The sequence below is a fragment of the Sycon ciliatum genome, chromosome 8, assembly GCF_964019385.1.
Source record: "Sycon ciliatum chromosome 8, ocSycCili1.1, whole genome shotgun sequence".
Taxonomy (NCBI): Eukaryota; Metazoa; Porifera; class Calcarea; order Leucosolenida; family Sycettidae; genus Sycon; species Sycon ciliatum.
Window position 1 is genome coordinate 2,039,975 of NC_088650.1, and position 23,949 is coordinate 2,063,923.

At 47.2% G+C, this 23,949-nt stretch overlaps 1 protein-coding gene across 1 annotated transcript in view; it reads right to left on the bottom strand.

Moving 5' to 3' along the window:
• LOC135822880 (uncharacterized) overlaps positions 1-23,949 on the bottom strand; it is an 83,381-nt gene that overhangs the window by 54,449 nt on the left and 4,983 nt on the right. The window contains exons 10-20 of the mRNA XM_065335716.1: positions 23,617-23,743; positions 22,999-23,250; positions 22,608-22,737; positions 22,230-22,330; positions 20,693-20,787; positions 19,988-20,116; positions 19,547-19,776; positions 16,846-18,977; positions 16,293-16,341; positions 14,959-15,079; positions 14,397-14,488 (exon numbers count right to left, since the gene is read on the bottom strand). Of these exons, the coding sequence (XP_065191788.1) occupies positions 14,397-14,488; positions 14,959-15,079; positions 16,293-16,341; positions 16,846-18,977; positions 19,547-19,776; positions 19,988-20,116; positions 20,693-20,787; positions 22,230-22,330; positions 22,608-22,737; positions 22,999-23,250; positions 23,617-23,743 (3,458 nt within the window). The remainder of the gene's footprint in view (positions 1-14,396; positions 14,489-14,958; positions 15,080-16,292; positions 16,342-16,845; positions 18,978-19,546; positions 19,777-19,987; positions 20,117-20,692; positions 20,788-22,229; positions 22,331-22,607; positions 22,738-22,998; positions 23,251-23,616; positions 23,744-23,949) is intronic.

A 23,949-nucleotide genomic window follows, 5' to 3' on the forward strand; every position in this document is an offset into this window, starting at 1 on the left:
TCACTAGGGCATCGTCAACATGGCGCTGAGGCTGGATCGATAAAATCTGCCTTTAGGCTGGGTTGACGAGGCCGCTGTCTTGAAGCTAGTCAGTCAGCCTGGTCACCCCCATTGACGAACCAGTCGCCACCGTCAGCAGTGGCGGTAGGTTTTGACAAGTGTGGCGCAATATCGTCAGCAAATTCAGTACTCGGGATAAGATGAGTGACAAAGGGAACGTTGTGTTTGTATAATATTGAAGTGAACAGGGATGATCATAAACCCTGCGCGTACTCCACCGTGAGTTACGAGAAAATTCCGGACTGGACGACGAGCAAACGTCAACCTGCTACATCCAACCAGGCAGATACTATTACGATAGCTGCCAAACCAGGTCAATGTCGACCCACTGCATAATGTCAATAGAGAGGTTAAGATGCACGTTATTTCCGACGTGACGCGCAATTTCACGTCAAATTTGGCGTAAAACTCCAAATTTCGACGTGAGCAGCAGGTCGCTCGCGTTGATTTTTCGACGTGCGAGCAAATAACGCGAGCTGAACTTTCGCGTCACGTCGGCAATAACGTGCATCTTAACCTCTCTAATGTCAAACATATCCTGCAGGAGAAGACTGGGGTGTTGACGTCCAGTGTACAGACACCAGTCACATTTCCTGTGTCTTTTGCAGCATACAGGCTGAGACTCATCACTGTATAGTCCACTACTGCATGAGTTTTATTTGTACAATACATGGCAGGCGGACCCGGCGTGCTTCGCAGGACTGCGAGATGCTGCAGAAGACCAGGTTCAACCTTTCTGGACGGTCATTCACCGACGGTGGGCTACCCGATGCTGGAAGAACTAGATCATCAGTCCAGTGAAAACCCAAGATTCCTTTGTTCCTGGACGCTCCGACGTGTTGTGATATCTGCCAGGTGCGCAGTAACTAGTATTTTCATCGCTATAGCGAGGAATCGGTTAGGTTGAGTTGGGTAACTCCGCTCTTCTTCCTCGCTCGCCGGAGGAATTTCTCTAGTCTCCTCGCGCAACTGGGGAGCACTCCAATGGAGAGAGAAAGATTTTTATAGGGCGGCTTGGTGTGAGAGGTGGACTGAGACTTGACGGCGCTAACGGCGAATATCAAGACCTTACGGCCACGGAGCTGCGGGACTCTGCGCTGGTCGTCTATCCGTGCGGAGGCAAAGCAAACGCGGGCAACATTCTGCTGAAGCGAGCGTGGAGCTGAAGCTGGATTGGTGACTGACGTACCTCCTTACTCCACAACACCGGCGCATAATGATGTGCATGTACAAGACTTCGTGAGTATTCAACTCAAATTCGTGTTTCGTCAGCGTCAGTATCAGCAAGTACAGTCATGTAGTACAATTTGTTCCCAAAATAACTTCGGGACAGTCTGTTCATGGTTTTCATTTGTATTGGACTCGTTCTCTACACTTGCGATAATTTAGCGGCAATTCTAACGCTGTAGCGTTGTTCTCTTGTAATTTAGTGGAACCTGTATTGAGTAACTGAGTTTTATGTTTCGTTACATTGTCGTCAGATCTCCTGTGTACCGGTTTTGTGGCACAATGATTATAGCCATTATTTGGTCGTCTCCATTCTTGTGCAATCATGCATTTGTAGGTTGGTTCTCTTCATGTTATTGTGACCAATTTCATAGATGTTGGTTGCCTTGTTGCTTTCTCTCCCCTCTCCTCTCACCCAAGCCATTCTGCATAAGCGAAGCTGTGGACGCAGCATACTGCTGCTACACTTCAACGCGGGAATGCGTATAATATAATAATATAGCGAGGACGACGCCAATCGCAAACTCTCGCTCGGCAGCCATCACCAGCCTCTCAAAACCATCACTTGGCATCCCCCAGAGGTATAGGAGAAAGCCAAAACAGCTCACAACAAACAAAAGCTAAGGACGATGGAAAGAGAGCATGTCAAAAAGAAGACGAACAGTATGAAGTTCAAAATTTAATGGTTTTGAACACTCGTACTACCAGTACAATGTACATGACTGTATAACACTTTCAATGGGGTTCGGGACAGTTAGGCCCAAAAATTTAATTTCAACATCAGCCCAATCTGACATCAGGTTTGAATAGGTACAGCCTTATATTTTCGCTTAGTAACATCAGTTTTTCAATTGCCTGAATAGGTCTTGCCAAAAACACAATTTTCCTTGATGACACAAAATAACACAAAATCCCAAAATTGATGAGAAATCGTCCATAACATCAGTTAGGACAGAACATATGACATAAAATTTTACAGACTGTTCGAGGTATTGACTAAGATGATATCAACACCGAAAAATGTACACTTTGGTTGACGATGGGATCCAGCCCGTCATTTCCTGGAGAAGAACAAAAAGACGCAAAAAATGAAACTTTGAATATTTTTTGCAGCTTATTTTTGAGTTTGCCCCATATGTGGATACTTCAAACACGTTCTATAAGTGGGTTGGAACAGGTTTACCGCGGCGAAAATAGGGGTCACCGTGCATATTCTGGAGAAAAATCCAAAAAACTGTCAAAATTTGCCTAAAATTGGTAAATTAACGTATCTATAATTGCTTGTACTTCTCTGCTGCTGCTTTGGTCATAACTTATTGGATTTTTGGCTGTTAGGTGTTGCATAAACTCACTAGAGCCCTCGACGTTCAGAACAATACAAGGATGGAATAGCTGAACTAGTAAATTTGCCGGAAAACCCTGGGTGCACGCATTATCGATAGGTACTTTTCTCCATGATTACTCTCCTGTTGGCACTTGGTTGTGATACATGTACATGTAGCTATGATAGCGCTTAGCACTGCCCCATATCAAACTACAATGAAAGCTGACATGTTGGAACGAATCAGACAACATTGAGTCCTCTTGTTCTTCAACTATGCGAGCTAGAATGTGTCCCCACACTGGCAAAAATGATGGTATTTTACGGTGCGCACAAACAAGTGAAGCACTGTGCCACAGGGCGTTCCTTACAGTTGGGTTGGTGCTGGTTCTTCGCTAGGTGTTCAGCCACCGCTAATATAATCTTCCTTGAGACTGTCACCCGCTTCTTACCTCCGACTTGCTCCTTCATCAGTCTGGAAATGGCTGGCTCACCACTTCGTTTGTAGGACAAGACAAAGTGCTTCATCACCAACCCACTGGCAGCTGCCCGCACTGCAACTGATTTAGAGAAGCACGTTGCTTGGACCAACGGTTGAAGGGTGGCCAGCCGCTTTTGCTGATGTTCTGCAAACTCCATCGCCGAACATGCTGATGCAAAAGTGACAGAGTGCTACAGGATACTGGCATCAGGGCGAGCTTCGACAATTTTAGCTAGGGCCGCAACATCCGCAACAGCATCATGAGCAGCGAACTCATTCCCAACGATGAACTATAAATCAATCTGAGGCTGTAGCTTGGGAGCTCCGGTATCGCGGTTTAGGGATCAGAGTGTTCACCAATCACAAAAATGCACACCATCGACACACACATACACACACACACGCACACACACACACATGCATGCTCTCACACGCAATAGAACACACGCACGCGTACACACACACATACATTCACGCACGTGTGCGTACCCACCCACATGCATGTGCACACTCATGTGCATGAGTGGAGATGCCCGCATACACATGTCACACCAACATGCCCTGGGAGCGGTCATGCACGTGTGTATAGTATGTGTGCGAGGGCACGTCCACATGAGCGCATATGCATGTGCATGTTCATACATGCGTATGGTGTACACATGCACACACATGCAGGTCTATGCAAACACACAGACGCTCGCAGCCGCCGCGCATACAGTGTGCTCATACATTTCCATAGCCATAGGGTGGCACTGACTCGCAAACATCATGAATAAATCTTATGAGATTGAAAAACGCACTTACCCAAAGCAGCTTTGGTGTTGCTTGTGGAAGTACGGGGGCCAGGGTGTTGAGCAGTTACAGGGCTATCTGTATCTATAAAATTCTCCATCCCACACTGCTGACACGGAATGACAAGTACGCTGCCCAGGTCGTACCTCTTCTCTTCAACGCAATCAATGAGCGCCAGAGGTTTGCCACATCCACGATTCTGGCACGCAGACAATCCCACAGCCAGATACCTGAGATGAACGATTCGTCGACCGTGAAGAGGGGCACTGAACGACCTCTTCGCGGGAGTCGAATCCAGTGGCGTTGATGATGGAGATCGCCCTTTCCGTTTTTCAGGAACTCGATCGATCGTTTGAGTTTGCGAAGCGTCCCCCTCCTCGGCTTCTTGCATCGTCCAGTACGCAGAATGAGTAGCCGCGTCGTGGGTGATGGATTACTCTCCCGCGTCTTCATCTCCACGACACGTCGGCAGGAGAACCGAGCTATCCAAAAACCGCCAATGTCAAAACAAATCCGCAAGTCCACTAGTGGCTGAGCTTCTTCCTCAAATCTTGTCTCGACTCGAGCACGCGCTGCGAAGTCATGGTCAAACTATTTTCTGTGCATGATCGCGTCCCATTTTTCCACTCCGAAAGGCATTATTTTTCAGAAAAAAATTCGGAAATCCAACATGGCGCTAACCGTCGCGAACCTCCTTAACACGCATATCGCGGATTTTTTGCTGATTTAATACCGGTAATTTCAAATTTGGACTTCAAAGTGTTGGGAAATTTGAGGCCACATGCCACGTACTGCTCTTTTCTCTCCGAAACTCAACACTTGCAAGCCAGATATGAAAGAAAGAAAAAATCATCAGTCACACCACCGGGACTCGAACCAGGGACCTTGCTATTCGCGAGCAATGCTCTAACCAACTGAGCTACAGTATGACTCTTATCCACAGTGATGGTAAATCTATCCTTCTTCCATCAATCAATATCTGGCTTGCATCATACTGGCAACTCACACCAATCAAGAGGGCCCTCGGCCATTCGCTTGATATAATGGGGAGCGCATCAAACTATGTCCACTGCGAGCAAATACAAAATTGCAATTTCAAATTTGGACTTCACGGAGAATTTTCAAAGTGTTGGGAAATTTGAGGCCACATGCCACGTACTGCTCTTTTCTCTCCGAAACTCAACACTTGCAAGCCAGATATGAAAGAAAGAAAAAATCATCAGTCACACCACCGGGACTCGAACCAGGGACCTTGCTATTCACGAGCAATGCTCTAACCAACTGAGCTACAGTATGACTCTTATTCACAGTGATGGTAAATCTATCCTTCTTCCATCAATCAATATCTGGCTTGCATCATACTGGCAACTCACACCAATCAAGAGGGCCCTCGGCCATTCGCTTGATATAATCGAGCGCATCAAACTATGTCCACTGCGAGCAAATACAAATTGCAATTTCAAATTTGGACTTCACGGAGAATTTTCAAAGTGTTGGGAAATTTGAGGCCACATGCCACGTACTGCTCTTTTCTCTCCGAAACTCAACACTTGCAAGCCAGATATGAAAGAAAGAAAAAATCATCAGTCACACCACCGGGACTCGAACCAGGGACAGTATGTTATCTGCCAGTATGATGCAAGCCAGATATTGATTGATGGAAGAAGGATAGATTTACCATCACTGTGGATAAGAGTCATACTGTAGCTCAGTTGGTTAGAGCATTGCTCGTGAATAGCAAGGTCCCTGGTTCGAGTCCCGGTGGTGTGACTGATTTTTTCTTTCTTTCATATCTGGCTTGCAAGTGTTGAGTTTCGGAGAGAAAAGAGCAGTACGTGGCATGTGGCCTCAAATTTCCCAACACTTTGAAAATTCTCCGTGAAGTCCAAATTTGAAATTGCAATTTGTATTTGCTCGCAGTGGACATAGTTTGATGCGCTCCCCATTATATCAAGCGAATGGCCGAGGGCCCTCTTGATTGGTGTGAGTTGCCAGTATGATGCAAGCCAGATATTGATTGATGGAAGAAGGATAGATTTACCATCACTGTGGATAAGAGTCATACTGTAGCTCAGTTGGTTAGAGCATTGCTCGCGAATAGCAAGGTCCCTGGTTCGAGTCCTGGTGGTGTGACTGATGATTTTTTCTTTCTTTCATATCTGGCTTGCAAGTGTTGAGTTTCGGAGAGAAAAGAGCAGTACGTACGTGGCATGTGGCCTCAAATTTCCCAACACTTTGAAAATTCTCCGTGAAGTCCAAATTTGAAATTGCAATTTGTATTTGCTCGCAGTGGACATAGTTTGATGCGCTCCCCATTATATCAAGCGAATGGCCGAGGGCCCTCTTGATTGGTGTGAGTTGCCAGTATGATGCAAGCCAGATATTGATTGATGGAAGAAGGATAGATTTACCATCACTGTGGATAAGAGTCATACTGTAGCTCAGTTGGTTAGAGCATTGCTCGTGAATAGCAAGGTCCCTGGTTCGAGTCCCGGTGGTGTGACTGATGAATTTTTCTTTCTTTCATATCTGGCTTGCAAGTGTTGAGTTTCGGAGAGAAAAGAGCAGTACGTGGCATGTGGCCTCAAATTTCTTAATACCGGTATACCCCCAAAAAAATCTTTTCGTTTCACGCCTACCTAGTACCTCGCTACCTTTCACGTCAAGCAATCTGTTCACGCCACATGGCTGGCTACAGCGCGTACATGCAAGCTATTACTTACCGTATTATCTCTAATATAAGCACGGTCCTTTATTTTTTCAATGTACCTCCGCCCCGTGCTATTAATGGAGACGTTCCTTTATTGGAGACTGTTCCATTATTATTTCAACCTCATTTCGGAGGCATGTTTCCATGCCAAATTCATGTCAGACACACACACATTTCAGGGGTTTTTCGCCGGTACAGATAATGAATTTACACAGTGTGCATAATGGAGACTGAGCACTTTATTTTTTGAATGCCGCCCCAAGGTGTTCTATTATAGGAGACGTGCTATTAATATTATTGGAGACTGTGCTTATATCAGAGATATCATAATACGGTACTTGATTGTAGACTTGCAATTTTTTACAAGTCCAGGCCAGCTGCTATAAAGTGTTTGTAGTGTAGTAGTTGTGAGAGTACTGCACTCAGTAATGGGAGCTGACTTCATTTTCGGAGAAACACTACTGGAGTATCATCGTAGTAAAAGTAATATTGGCGATAGCATCTAGGAAGGATCGCTACCCTAAAGTGAATTAATTAAGGAAAGGCCTTGCGTGGCTGCTCTACGAAGTGTTGAAGAAAGACTCAAAGTTGCTGGACGAACAACTCGTTCCGGTTGGTGCCGGAAAAGTTGGCCCCCAACGATGGTGTTTGGTGAATCATCAAGGCTTGAAGCATTATTTCTTGTAGCAGTGTTCACCGAGAAAGGAAGACGCTCTAGCTGCTGCTGTTGTCCGTTTCATCCACGGTGGATGTTAGCTGCACCGCGCCTATTGTGTTTTAGTATTCCATGGGCACACATTAGCATTCTGAGCGAGTGTGGAGCCACAACTTACTTTGCACAGCGTTGCATTGTCCACGAGCGCAAACTTCAGCAGTTACTCTTCATCCTACATGTAGATGATTTGGAATACACGCCCTTGTCACGACAGCGACAGCTCTACAGAGTGTTCAAGTGAGAAAAAATAATTTCAATTATTGGTGGACGAACGTATCGCTGGTGCCGAAAAACGTGGCTTGCACCGATGGTGTTTGGTGGATCATCAAACAGGGTGTCCACCAGTGTTCACCGAGGAAGGAGAACGCACTCGCCACTACTGCCGTCCGATTCATCCAAGTGGGCGTTAGCTGCGCCGCGCCTATTGTGTTTTAGTATTCCATGGAACCACACTAGCGTTTTGAGCAATCGTGGAGCCACAGCTTATCTTCACGCAGCGTTGCACTGTCCAAGAGCACAAACGTCAGCAATTACCCATCATCATACATGTAGATTTGGGGTATACACACCATGCGCCAATGGGCCTTGGCACAACAGCGGCAGCTCTACGGAGTGTTGAAGTGAGAGACATTTGTTTCGACTGTTGGTGGACGAACAAATCGTCGGTGCCGAAAAACGTGGCCTGCGCCTATGGTGCTTGAAACATCAAGTATGGTATATGGTGGCTGCCAGTGTTCATTGAGGAAGGAGAACGCTCAGGCCGTCGTCCGTTCATCCATTTCGTTAGCTGCACCGCGCATAACCGTTATTGTGTATTGTAGTATTCCATGGACACAAACTCATTTGCTATTGTGTTTTAGTATACCATGGACACAAACTCATTTACTATTGTGTTTTAGTATTCCATGGACACAAACTCATTTGCTATTGTGTTTGAGTATACCATGGACACAAACTCATTTGCTATTATGTTTTAGTATAATATGGAAACACGATAGCGTTCTGAGTATATAATTCGTTGTGAGAAGATTCAACAAATTTTAGTCACGCAACATTGCCATCTCCAAGAACTAGGCATGGGCGGGTAATGCTAGCATTATGGCTTGCATTATAGTCCCTTTTTTCCAGGTGGCATAATGCTGGCATTAAAACACCATTTCGCACGCAAAATTGGCATTACAAGCATAATTGCCGGTCGACAATGGTGCCATGCATGAAGCTGGCTAGGTCCAGTTCCGAAAATCGTGCATCTGAACCCGTCCGGCTTCGTCCGGAGACTTGACGTTGCAAATCAACCTTCTCATTGGATTGTTTCAGACAACATGCTCACTGCTGTTTTTAAACAGTTTTTTTCTTCTTCTACGCTTTGGCCTTGGTCCAAGACGGCCTTCTTAAATCGACTTTTCCAACTTTCAAACTGGCATTTTAGAGCAGTGTGAGCATTATGTGGCATTATATCTTCATATTATGAGCATTGCCTTTAGCATTATCGCAGCAAATAACTAGCATCACCCGCCCATGCCTACCAAGAACAGAAACATTGGCAAAACTAATTCGTAGTTACCCTTTGGTGTGGCATCATCGATTTAGTTTGGACACCACCCGATTGCTTGACGTGAAAGGTAGCGAGGTACACGGACGTCTCTTACACGTGAAACGAAAAGATTTGGCAGGTAGTCAGCAATAAATTAAGTGACGGTCCCTTTAGTCCTAGTACCCTTCGTAACGCTGGTAACCCTGGTCTACGTCATTGTATCAGGTTCTCTTGTCATTGTACATAGATCCATCTCGACTCGAGCCTAGTATCAGTAGCAGATGCTAGGCTGAAAATGGAGGTAAGAGGCAGCATGCAGTGATCATGGCTGCAACAGACACAGGGACCAGAGAAGAGTACAGCAATGATAGCCGGGAACATCAACAATGACGTCACACAGTGATTGAGTGTTTTTAATAGTAAAGCACTGCAATTAGAATTGGAGGTGGATGGGTGAAGACATGGTGGTGATAACAGCAGTCTCAGCTGCTGGGACACCAAAGGGAGGTGGATGGGTGAAGACATGGTGGTGATAACAGCAGTCTCAGCTGCTGGGACACCAAAGGGAGGTGTTCAACAATTTAAACAAACAAAACATACTCAAATCTCAGACAGCCAGCTGTTTCCACCTTGTTATATCTCATCAGCAGTCAGCCGATGACAGCAAAAAGAGTAATGCAATGTCATTTGTATTTACTAGCATAGAACCGAGAAATTCCCAGCCTATTTCAACGCATTTACCGCCTTCTACTACTAAGTTCTGGTAAGATCTTCAGTCTTGAATTTGGATACAAAAATCAAGTTTGCAAAGATATAGGTTATGCTTCTATGAAATCAATGTGGATTGGCTCAATGCACAGAGGCATGGTGATCTCAATATCGTTAGTCAAGTTTCAGTAAAGGCTAACGCAAGCGTGTCTTGAAATTAATATTCTTATTGCATTCATGGCAGGAATGAGAGGAGCTTCAAAAACTTCCCTAATTGTCTGCCTTGTATTGAAAAGTCGTAGTTTTTTTCAAAATTTACTAGCTGCAATTCAAAGTAAATAGCATGTGAGTTTCAAGTGTACTTCAAGACATTAGAAACATCACTGCTATGTGTAAATTCATGATGAAGGAAAATGACACGGGCTGATCACAGTAACACAGGCCAACTGGCAATGAAAACACACAGCGCCCATGATGCCTAGGACGAACGCTCCGGTCACAAGAAGACATCAGGCTCCACGACGCTGACCGGAGGGCGGCCAGGCTGCTAATCTGATCCGGCCGAGGCACTGAGCTGCTGGGGGTCGGAGAGCAGACGCTTGCCCCCCCCCCCCTGCCATCTCTGGACAAGGCCTCATCTCCTGCTTATTGTTTCAAGTACTTGGCATTCCTGGCAAACAAACACAATACAGGTCAAACAGCAGCAGAGTGAACTTCTCATTGTCATGGTACAGTGCACAATGGATGAGCAGAGACCCGGATGAAAGACAGAGACGGAGCACAGCTGCAACACACACACACACGTTTCTAATAGAACTAGGCTAACTTTTCTTGTAGCTCAACAGTTCACTTGTTACTGTAAAATTTCACACCAAGGTTCAACTCGAGTTCAACTCGAGTGACAGGAGTGCATCCAAAAAAAGGTCAAACAGGCTAGTAAGTTGTACCCTGCAGGCACGGTGACCAGGTGACTGGTGTACGCAGGAGCACGTGACCGCTTGTTCAACCATGTTCGATTGGGAATAAAGGAGGAACGCCGCTTCGCAGCCTTTTCGGACCAAAACCAGTCGACTCAGCGTCCAAAATACTACAACATATGGCCCAATCGCGGTCATCCGTGCTTTTATAAGAACGAAATGGCGCTTTTAGTGACATTTTGCATACAAATCCCCATCTCGTAGGGCGCAGTCACCCAGTTTCGGTGGAAGTGCGCGAGTTCGATTGGGATTCAAGTAGGAAGGGAGCGTCTCAGCTTCCTCGGACCAAGACCATTCGACTCAGCACCCCGAAGACTACAACTGGTGAAATTTTAATTTTTGCCTTAACTTCCCCTTTAAAACACAGGTGATATTTATACACAGGTGTGCTGAAACCATGGTAACATGATCTGATGCCTGGACCTTCTTCCACTGCAAATCACTAAATTATCCCCGCCACTCTCGCCTCAGACCTCAGACATGCCCATCGTGGAAGCGATGATAGCGAACAGCTATATTAGACATAGAAACTTGTGCTGGGATTACATCATTCAACAGCTTGCAAGGCTGATGAAGTGACCGCCACTATTTTTAGCCTGATATCCACCACACAGCTGTTTGAAGTGACTTTTTCTGGCCAGTGAATCCCTATTTTTCATTTTTCCATTTTTTTTCTACACACACACACACCACATCACATACTCCGGCATGCACTGGCTGTTGGTAACCACCCAGGAGAATGAAAGAAAAGTCAGGAAGAGCCCGAGAAAGAGAAGAAAGACGTGTGCGACCATAATCGTCGGGAATTGAACCCGCAACCTCTCGATTGGAAATCAACTGCACATACCACTGCACCATATGGGACACACACACACACACACACACACACACACACACACACACACACACACACACACACACACACTTGCACGCACACTTGCACACACACATGCACACACACACACACACACACACACACACACACACACACACACACTTGCACACACACTTGCACACACACATGCACACACACACACACACACACACACACACACACACACACTTGCACACACACATGCATACACACACACACACACACACTAAACTATCCCCGGCACTCCCCCCCCCCCACACGCACACAGCCTGCAACTCACTTGATTGCTGTGAAAAGATGGCGCCGGCTATGCTTGGCATTATCAGCCAGCAGGTTAAACAGCTCTTGGACGGTTGTGCTCGGACGTTGCATCAGATACAGCAAGATACAGAAGAGGTTGTTCTCTCCTTTGCCTGGGCCTCCGATGTTACCTTTCTTCATTTCGTGAAACGACTTCAGCACGTTGCGGTAGTAGTTTGTGTATTCTGGAGCCACTAGCTGCACAGCCGCCTTACCGCAGTTTGCTACAACATCACCAGAAGAAAGGGCAGAAAAGAACAATGACACTGTTTTTTAGCTGCTGACTTTTCGCCCTTCTAGCCTGATGTTTATCTCCCTCACTTCTTTGCCCATAGAATTGCTGTCTTAGTTATTTTTGCTTTGCTCCATGTAAGAGACCATGAAGAGAAGGGAACGAAAACGTTCGTTTCTAAAATTCCCTAGTTTTCATTTGGACGGTGTGGATTGTGTGGATGCATGTGCTACACTGAAGAACAACCAGCTTCATTTAAGAACAACCAGCTTCATTTAAGAACAATGAGCTTCATTTAACACGAAAGCGTGGCAGCGACCTTGGTGATAATTGTATAAGAAAGTTAGTTGCTCCCACACTGAAACAGTCAACCGTGAGTCAGTCAAGTGTCAAGTCAGGTCGACGGCAATAGCGCGAGTTGCAGTGTGGGAGCAACCAACTTTCTTACAGCTTCATTACGTAAACATAATTATACTTCCGTTCGGGCCTGATTGGAAATTTTTATTTCCATTGCTATCAGCTCATGTTCGGCCTCATTTCCTCTGTGCTGCGCTGATGAGTTCAAAAAGAACGAAACAGCATGCTGTCCGCAGATTGAGTATTTCGCTCCTGCTCTTGTAGCAGTTGAGCACTCTTGCGTGGGGTAGTGCCTTTGCTGTTTGCGTTATGCAGAGCTCACTGACTTGTCAGTTTGAGCACTCTGGCAAGGTACGTTCGGGCCTGATTGGAAATTTTTATTTCCATTGCTATCAGCTCATGTTCGGCCTCATTTCCTCTGTGCTGCGCTGATGAGTTCAAAAAGAACGAAACAGCATGCTGTCCGCAGATTGAGTAATTATACTTCCTCCGTATACAAAAACTTCGTGACTTTTTGAACGGTGTTTTTGAGCAAGAACCTGCTCAACGAACGGCGCCAAAGGCTCAAATCGACAACCCACGTCCATGTCGAGGTTAGTTTGGTTGATCCCGAACAGATTCTCCACGGACGCCATGCGTGTGAGGACGTTGCCGACAGAAACTAGTCAAATGAAAAAAAACTAACACTTACTTGCTCGAAACTGACACAGTGACGAAGTGTAGCTCGTGGCTGGAACACGGAGTCACGCGGCACTCACTGCCCTGAAACTGTCCAGGCTCGTACTTGCGGTGCGCGGCCCCATAGATCTACGCAGCGTGAGAACATAGAATGATTTGTTTCGCTCCCACGGCAAGATGAAACATTTCAGTCGTCGTGCAACCAGTGCAGACTCAGGATCAGAATGTCGATGGCCTGGCTTTCTTCGCCTGTCTCCAGTCAGACGTCTCCTTTGTCGCCAAGGGGAATCGCAGGGACCTCCTCGAAGCCATAGTAGGATGCTTGGGAGGATTATCCTGGCGAGAAAATGCGAAGCGTGTTGATGTGCTTGTACGACTCGTTTCACGGCATAATGGAGGTCGCGGGTTGGAACAACAGAGTATAGTCGACACCGGTTCGTACACAGCTCTAGAGATGAAGAGGACGTAGCCAAAGTCCAGCGTCGGATCATCACTGCAGGTGACAAGAATCTGAACGAAATGCGAGCGGAAGCAGCGACTGTTGGCGATGCGGAGCCGGCGTCGTCAGGTGACAATGACATGAGCGACGAAGACTCTGAAAAAACTCAATCTCATTCGTCTGAGTTTCTTTTTTCTTTGTATATAGCTTGTAAACAGGTTAGACAATGCCACAAGTGTTATTCCGAGTCAAACGGAACAATTCCAGAGCTGTGCGTAGCTTTCAAAAAAAGTCACGAAGTTTTTGTATACGGAGGAAGTAAGATTGCGCAGGTGTGCTTAGCCGTTCCCCAGTCATGATCGGCAGAGGTAGAACACCAGTGCACACAACAAATTGACAACAAACTGCATCAAGCAGTGGAGTCGACTTGGTTATGTATGCCCATTGCAGCTGATGCTGCACTTGATGGGTTGCCAAGGCAACCGTGGCAGTAAAAACAAAACTAAAAAAGGTACTCAGGAGACAGTACCACTTTTAGGGGACATGACTTCAATAAGAACACTGGTTAAAATACAATGTACAAGGACATCACCTCCTCATCAAAGTCTACACATACACGTGCATACAGTGACAAGAGGGTATTGCAAAACAATTCAAGCAGCTCAGGGGCACTCACTAGCTCTGAAGATATTTTCACTTGGTTGAACCACACAATTAGTATATTTGGACGTCACCGAGAATGTTCAAATACAAAGGAAATTTAGGCCACCAGCCTCACGCTCATTTTCTCCGAAATTCGCCCGCAATCGAACGGCTCCTACACTCCCAGAGAATAAGGTTGACTCCAGACCTACTTCAAACTATGTTTACTCATAATTCGCTACATACACACGGCTAAAACTCTGCCGTGTCCTTGCTGGAGAAAATGTATTCACCACCCGGCATTATTGAAATACACAATCATGAATCACGGTGTCCAAAAGCAACCAACCTCTCTCGTCGCCTTCCTCCTCTCCACCGATGAACGGTTCAATCGAGCTAACAATCGCATGCCAGTCGGCAATCTGATCAAGTGTCTTTCCACTGCAGGGTAGAGTGGTATACAGAACAAAACAGCACAAAACAAAACGAAAAAACTAGAAACAGGTCCACGTTCTATGTAGGGTCGTAACAGTAGAGCTTCCCTCGGTGGACAGTAGAGCCCCTTCCTCCAGTGGACACGGAAGAGTCCCCACCCCCACCCATTGGACAGTATGCCCCCACCCCCCGTGGACAGTGTCTGCCACCACCCCCACCCCCAGGTCACAGTGCCTGCCATCCCCCCCCCCCCCCCCCCCCCCGGGGACAGTAGAATCACACCTCGGTGGACCGTAGAGCCTTGAAATGCGATGCAGCATTATGTGATCAAACAGACCTCTCACTAAATGTGCAGGCAGCGTGTTGTCAGTGTTTCACATACCCCGAACGCTTCGTTAATGAAAGCGGCTGATTGGTCAGCTCCAAGGCAACGTATTTGACCTCTTTATAAACCTGCGAGGAAAGCCTTCACTAACCCAATGGCACCAAGTGACATGAATTCAGAGTCCTGAACACCGCTTCCATCAGCGCTGTGATGACCGCTTCCTGGAGCACCGTGACCACCGCTTCTACTGTCCACACTGGCACAGGCTTCTGCTGCATGGCAACAGACGACGTGCCATTGGAGTGGCCAAGAGACATGCACACGCACACACACGCACGCGCGTGCATGCACGCACGCACGCACCCACACACACGCACGCACACACCTCCGCACACACACGCGCGCACGCACGCGCGCACGCACGCGCGCACGCACCATGCACGCACACACACACACACACACACAAACACACACACAAACGCACGCACGCACACACACACGCACACACACACCTTGACCTTTGACGCCCATCGCCGGAGGCGATGATAGCAATGCTACGGCAGAAGCCATAGCAACTTGTGCTGGGATTGCACCATTCAACAGCTTGCAAGGCTGAAGAATTGACCATCACTATTCAGCCTGGTCTACACCATACAGCTATTTGAAGTGACTTTTTCTGGCCAGTGAATCCCTATTTTTGGTCTTTTTTTTTCTTTTTTTTCTTTTTTTTCCCGCTCACACATCACACCACATACTCCGGCATGCACTGGCTGTTGGTAACCACCCAGGAGAATGAAAGAAAAGTCAGGACGAGTCTGAGAAAGAGAAGAAAGACGTGTGTGACCATAATCGTCGGGAATCGAACCCGCAACCTATCGATTGGAAATCGCTGCACATACCACTGCACCATATGGGACACACATGCAGATGCAACGTATACACGCACACACGGTTTGTTGCAGAAGTTTATTGTCGCCACTGAAATGAACATGGTTCATTTCGTACTCGGACGGACCCCTCACTCCTCCAAAATGAACACAGTTTGCAATGCTGGACACCATAAATCAAGTGCATGTACACGTAGTGCATTGTTGAGCAAGTTACGATTTTCGACCTCCCACCCTCCTCCTCCTCCTCTGCCACGGACGATGTTCGCTTCAGGGCGACAAAATATGACAGCGACCCCTTAGCAATTCTATGACAATGTAATGTCAGTTGTCCAGGGCCCAAAACAGAGTCAGAACTGCAGTGTTGGCTGGGATCAAACACCAGCTTGCGGTGAGAAGAGGCTCAAATTTTGCATTCTATCCACAGCAGATATGGTCCTGTGCTCATGCAGTGTTCAATACCCGAACGGGAATAGCTACCTCGAAAATAGAAAAGCGTACCGGTTTCCTTGCGACTAAAGGTTGAATGCGAATGCGGCCATCATGCAAAACATCATTTGGAACTACCAGATCTGTTTGTATTGTGCATCCAACTAACCTGAAGGAAGAGAGGCCGATCTCGGGTCAAACAGCTTTCCACATGCATCCTGCAGGTATTGCAAGAGACCAAGTAAACGCAAGCACATGTCCACGCCCACACGCCCACACGCACACACACACACACCCGCACTCATGCACACACACGCACACACACACACGCCCACCCGCACGCACACACCCACACGCACACACACACACACATACAATCCACACGAGCAAAAGCATACATGCATGCAAACACGCACACACACAAGCCATAATCGCTGAAGTCAGAGTAGGCTCAAAATGGTTATCTTCTCATTAACATGACGGGAATACGTGGCAAGTTTTAAGAAAATAGAGACATGGTGCAACTTTATGTGTGAAGAACTCTCGTCCTGAACAGAGATAAACAGAATTACAACAAGGCCTGGTGGAACTTGTCTCATGGTTCGAGCCCTCCCCCCCCCCCCCCTCCCCACAAAAACATATGAACTAAAGCTAGCGGCAGGCGCTACTAACGTGACGTCTTTTGCATAGCTGCGGGAATTCAATCAGGTCAAGTCTCTCACCTGGTCAAGGCCCAGCCAGAACATGGCCTGCTCACGGATCATCTGTATATCCTGCTTTGAACGTGTACACAGTGGGTAGTCTTCAGCCACTAGGGTGGAAGCGTCCAAAGCGTGTGCACAGCTTGGCGCGCGGCACGTAGATAAGCCATGCTGTAAACACTCCTTGCCCGATGTTTCTCCGCAGGGGCATGTCAATGTGCTGATCACTTCGACCTGCAGGCCCCACTTCCGTACCACTGTGAGCACGATTGCCCGGACTTCATCCAGTGTAGACTTTCCGCTACCGCCGTGTCGGCCCTTGCATTCGAGGTACACTTGTAAGCCGTAGCGTGTATAGTGCAGGTGCAGCCACGGCCAATCGCTGTTCCAGCGAAGGCGAACGCTGCACCGTGACAGCGTGGCAGACGAGCGCTTGTGTGACTTAAGCAGCACCTCCACCACGCATTGCCAGTACAGGAACACGGGAAAGTGCATCAACTCATCTCGGTTTGTGTGCTTCAAGGACACATAGGCACAGGAACAAGGCGCCTGCGGGACCGTGCCCATGTCCTGGACGACTGCAGGTACAATAAACTCGTGCTCAGCAGACCTCTCATCCTGCACAATTACCAGGACTGAGAGCCATTCTAAGATTTCAAAAATGAGCTTGAACCCATCACTGCTTGCTCTGACTGCTTGCCACGCCTTAGCATGGTCGCAGTAAGACTGACCCTCGAACATCTTGTTGAGAGCTTTGCGTGCCAGGGACTCCGTCATGAACCCAGAACGATAGCACCACGCTTCGTGCACTGTGATGTCTCGGTCAGGCTTCATGTAGACAAAGGCATTGACACAGTCCAGGATGAACTGGGGCTCCAGGATGACCGTGTCTTTCAGCTTGAAAGTTGGGAAGTACGCCAGGTGGCCTGCTTCGTGGCAGTACTTCAGCAGCAGCTGTATTTGCCGGTCACTGCAGTCATGTGGAACAGCCTTGACTTGCTTCGCTATGAACTTTGCCTCCTTGAAGGAAATCCAAGGCCAAGTGACCTCCTGCTTGAGCATGTGTATGGATATGCAGAATCGGAGCCATGGAACAGGGATGTTACGTTGGCTCTTCTGGCAGCGGTCGATGACGGCCTCTCTCAATCGCTGCAGCTCATCTGCTTGTGCTGCACTTCCAGTGGATCTGGTGTTGTCGATTTTGAAGTGCGAAGTGTCGTTCCAGACAAGGTTCTGGTACGGGGTACCTTTTATCTTCTCTTGAAGTAGCTTACAAGGATCAGGCAAATCGGTTTTGTTCCACCTGTCACTCTGACACCCCACTACAAACACATCATCTGCAGCACTCTGGTCTGTGCTGCTGTCAGCTTTTGCATTCAGCAGCAGCATGTCGAGCCAGCCGAGCAGCTGGTCTAGGCGAGTCGCATTGGCCGGTAGAGTGGCCCGCTCGATACATTCTTCCCGGCTGACCTGAAATTCATCGAACTTGGGAAGGGTCTCTAGAAGGTCCAGAGAAGAGTTGTATGTGGCAATGAAGGCTGTGTTTTTGGCCATGAAGAGGGGCTGCACGGATTGGTAGACTTGCTGCCCTCCAAGGTCGCGGAATGTGATGACGGTATAGTTGGGCGTGTTGGCCCGGCCAGAGATGTACTTTACCCGGTCTGCGTTGAGAAATCCTGTGATGGTCTCGTTGATTTCCTCGCGCATTGCTGGCCCGTTGCTGCTGCTGCTGCTACTGCTGACCTCCATAGGTCCTGCATGGGTCCCAGCCACAGGATCCTCTCCTGCTGGGGCTCTCTCTCTGTCATCTTGTGTTGTCTCTTTGTCTTGGGGATGATTCGAAGTGGATGGTTTGCACATCATGGTGATGACGTAGAGTCGACTCAGAGCATCTGGCATGTCTGGGCATTCGATGAATCGACAGTCATCAGAGATGTTTGTAGTTGCGTAGGACGTGCGCATGCCGGGTGTGCTGAGTTCATTCTCATTGTGCATCTTCTCAAGCAACGCCTTCAGCAAGCTGGTCTTTCCAACGCGTGCCGCACCAAGTATTACCACGTGCAGGAAATGGATGACGGTCGTACCGCCCAACCGGGCTGCCTCCTGCTCTGCTGCTTCGAGTTCACTGATACTTGGCAGAACAGCAGTATCTCCTGGGCACATTGATAAGCACAGCACACATCAAAAAATGTTGTGTAACTGCAGGGGACATTTACAGTTTGTTGTTTCTTTTATATTACTAGCAAGAAATCATACAGTACAGGCAACAGGAATGCAAAACAAGTGAGAGTGCATCTTCACTGCATGCACTCGTATTATGAGAAAGCCCGCTTGAGACCAACATTTGCCTTATCTGAACACCGCCTGACAGTTGTCTGCCCAGAGGTGGTCGGATAATCGATGTTCAACTGTACTGGTAGCCATTTTACTGCACTTGAAACAGGGTTGTAGGGCCAGTTCTCCACGGTACTGAGCTTCGAGCGTATGACACTTAGATAGAGATAAGCGAAGTATTAACCTCCACGGCGTAAATAAAGGTGACATTCGGTAGCCACAAAGGTTGCCCAATCCCTCAAATATGTAAAGTGAAAGGAGACATGTATGTGGGTGTCGCACAACCGTTCTCGCTAATTTATTCTTTTGCAAAAGTCAGGCTCCATCTTCTATCACTGAGCGGTAAACCCAACCTAGCTACCAGCACCGAGCAGCAAACTCAACTTACCATCACGGAGTAGTGAACTTGAAAAGCTTGCTGCACTGAAGTTCTGGTCCATCTCGTCACGGAGTGCCACAATGCGTGACTGCTGGGAGCTTTGTTCGTGAGCTGGCTGCGGTGGTGGCGGCAGTTGTTTCAACTGCTCGACGTTGCTGTTGCAAAGGTCAGGCGGCGTACAACCGTCCGCAAATCGTGGTGTGTACTCCGGTATCAGCTGGTTCTTGGGCCATTTCTCCCTGCAAGGACAGACACAGCCGTTTATGACAGTATGAGTATGCATGCTGCAACAATGTTAAGGCCTTACCTAAACATCTGTGACTAATGACAAGGAATTCTAATGGCCGGGTGAACACGTAGTGTCATATGCTCATAACGGTACTGGCAGTGAGCAACAACACCTGCAACAGTAACGGGTTACACGCAAGTGGAATCGGTCACATCGCTCACAATGTTATGCTCCAGTTGATTCCCAGTCTATGCCACATTGCCTCGTGCTCAAACTTGAGAGAGTGGATGAGCAGCTCCGTAGCTTTCTTAGTGAGCAGTGGCTCCTTGACAGTTGCAGCATAGTCAGTCCTGGTAAAGAAAATGGATAGCAAGTGCGTGAAACAAACACATTACACGTACGTGTCTGAAGCAAGAACAGCATACAAAACAAGACTTCATGAAAATGATTTGCTGAACACACACTTCTAATAATTAGTCTACACTAGGATGCTTATTGCAGCATATTACTCTACAGATTTGTGCTTGACGATTCTCATGCACGTGAAATCCAACCACACGAGCAAAACCACTCTGTGGTTCTGCAGCCCTAGGATAACGAACACTAGGCTGTGTGGTAAAAGCGGCTTTGCTTCATAAGGTAGGTGTTCATAACTGTGCATGGGGAGGAGGTCTATGGCACGTATCTGTCAGACAGGGATGGGGTTGGCGTATCTGCCCACAATGACAAGTTGAGTGAATCTCACTTCTGCAAGCCGGATAGCTAACTTAACCCAGCATTAGCCTTGCCCAATGCCATTTCTATTATGTGTCGATTGACCATGCCCAATGCCTTTGTTGCAATATATCACTTCAATGTATCCATTATCATTCCTGAGATATGTCCATTGACCATGCCCAAGGCCATTGCTGTAACGTATAACGTACGTTCCATGAATCTTGATAACCTCCACCAGCAGGTTGAAGAGGCCTTCAATCATTTCCTTAGGCGTCGTCTCTGGGATGTCTTTGCCTAGCTTTGCCTGGGAGCAATGAGAAGGAAACAGGCAACATGCGTGGACATGTGTTGCACGTGGGCATGCAGCAGAACACACGCCATTGCGCGAAATCACGCGACACCTGTACATTTTCGATCTGCGGGATGAAGATGACGACGTCCATGCATCAGGTATCAGGGGGTAGTAAGATACTGGTATATTACTACTTCACGCCTCAAATCGTGCTGTAAAGCGTATGCGGGGGAGTGTAGCATGCCATCCCTTGCACTTTCCAGCTCAGGGTTACCCTCGCTACCAATGGACGAAATTTCAGGGTCACAGCTTGCGCAACGGCTTTGTCCTATGCGAATGGCCACTCGACATACTCAGCACAAATTTTCTATTGCATGCATGCACAAAATGTTCAACTTTCGTATTTTTGGCGACTTTACCACCGTCGTGGAGGCTGGTTGGTGAGGAGCAGGTAGCCATCCCTTGTGGAATCAAACACATGGTTCCACAGTGTGGCTGATTCCGCAAGAGCCAGGTCCATACGAGGAACATTCGCTTTGTCTTTTGCCATCGAAGTAAGTCACTTTTCTTGTTCTCAGTGTTTTTTACGTTCAACGTTTCTGAGATTTTTGAATTATTCACTTTTCATTCTTTCATACTTTATTTCTTCATGTTCACTGCCTCACTTGCCTTCTGATCTGGAGAATGTGACGGAGGTGACTGTTGGTTACTGCCTGGTATAACGGTTGTCGTGCTGTTGCTATATTTCCGTCCTGCTCGCGACGTTGTAGATCACAAACAATTTGAAATCACATGAATTGTACTTACCGTCGTGCGTACGGTATTAGGAAACACTGTGCAGATTAGATCGTCGCAATGTATCTATATGTGTGTCTGGTCATCCTGTGCCACGCAAGAACTCCAACCAGACGCATTCGTCCTCGGCCCTGTTGACCGATTGTCCACTCGTCTTTCCTTGAAGAACGATCGATCAAAAAAAAATCGAGCTCGAGGACTTTTTGCAAAAAACGGCTGAAAAAGGAAGAAAAAAGGGTGCTCAGAATGAGATTCGAGTACACAACCATGGTCCCAGCAGTTTATGTGGATGTCGCTCATAGATGCGCGATTTCGCGCAATGGAAAAGAATATGGAACTGTGGAGCCGGATCTACCTCACTGTTTTCACCGGTGAAGCTTGATCGGCCAACTAGTCTCACTGCAGCTGTTACATGCAGCACGTGTCACTTGTGACACACACCAAACACATTGATGTCCGCACACCATAGCCGTCTTCCTACAGCCTGGCATATGCCAAAATCATTCCCGTACCCTTCTCCTGCATGTTCCAGCTAGTTTAAAGGAGACCATTCTCATGCATGGAAAGTGCCTGATATTTGCAAAAGACAAATCCAGGATCTGTAGAATCTGTCAAGACAATACGGCGAAAAGCAAATTCTGAAGTTGCAGTGAGCTTACCGTGAGGTTGATTGCCAACTTCAGTTTCTGATACGAGTCGATGTAGTCTTCGTGGGGCATGTATGGCTTATCGCTGTCCTCCTCATCGGAAGAACTGTCATCTGCCAATCATACCAACACTTCACTCAGTCACATAAAGTTACTTAAGCCACAAAATAGAAGTATACAGTCATTAGAAAATAATGAATGCACTCAAAAGTGTCTTATCAGGACTCTGCAAATACGGGCATATCCCTCTAGTGCTTGGATTTCGGGTGTGTTCAATCACAATCAATTCTATGCAATCGTCGCAAATGAACCAAATACCAAAGGCTCAAGTTTCAAACCTCTATCAATATCATAATTGAGCTGAGCTGTGTAGAGCATGAAAGAACTCACTTCTCCCTCTCTTCTTCTTCTTTTTCTTGACCTTCTTCTTCAGTTGGGACTTGGCTCGTCGAGCATTGATGGCTGCACGTAGCTTGTCCACGAACATGTCCAGGTCATACAGCGTGTGGTTAAGCAGGTCCTGGAACACAACATGTGAAGAAGCAGAAATTTTATGTCAAGTACTGGACTCCACACCACCAAAATGAACCTTCAAGAGATTGCTACACTTGAAAGTTCGAGCTCAAACAGCCCAGTGGTAGCGTTGTGCAGTCACTCGACTTTCACCACATCATTTGTGATTCTTCTTTGTTCGCTGTATCCCTGTTTACTCTTTTTTGCCTAATTTTGTTAAAGTTTATAATCAATATAACCCCCCCCCCCCTGAAAAGCCAATACATACCGTATCCCTCTGCAGTCTAAGGTCCTTTATCGTGCCACGGATGTCATCCATATCCGAGTGAGAGGACGTGAGGCCGGACGGCGTCATGTAGTCGGCTGAGAGACCTGCCTTGCGATTGCCCTGCGGAGTACTGGAACCTGCGCCCTTGCGTATAACGGCTGGCGACGGCTGGACAGCTCTGCGCAGGGTGGACGGCGTCATTGCCTGCTTCTCCTTTTCGCTGAAGATTGCTGCTCTTTCCTTGACATTCACCTGGTGGAAGGTAGAGAGAGCGAGGGTGACACAAAAAGAGTATTCAAATATTCTGGGATCGATCACAGTAAAGGAATCCATTTTTGGATATCAAAGGTTACACTCAGAAAGCGTTTTCATGGAACTGACTGTGGAAGGTCCATTAATGAAGTGGTAAGCAAGCGGGTATATCAAGTGAACTTCGGCATTGCTTCCTTCATTACTCGGGAGATCTTCCCAACAGGATAATTATTCCCAAGGAGCAATCATATGCTGAGCTTTACCGAAAAGACTCGGATGGAGAGCCAAGGATTTATAGGAAAAAGAAAATACCAATGAACCACAAGTTACCCTATTATGGCCCTGAAAGCTTTAATTTAACCTTACCATCTTTTCCCCTGGTTTCTTATCGCCTTCCTTGTCCACCACCTCCACAACAACGGTCGGAACGGCAAGCTTCGGATCTGGTAACAGCGGTTCTGCTTCTTCCTTGATCGGCGAATGCGAATCAGACCTACATAACAATGCCAGACGGTAGCGTCAAAACAAACGATGAACAATTATGTCCAGCAAGCTACACTTCGGCGACCCTTTTGTTCTGCATGACTGATGATAGCCTCATATTCCTAGATTGTACTGATATTGAAAAGAATTTCGATATGCGCGGTTATTAAAAGAATTGCAAACTGGCTACAGGGTCAATTACATGTTTGAGAAAAT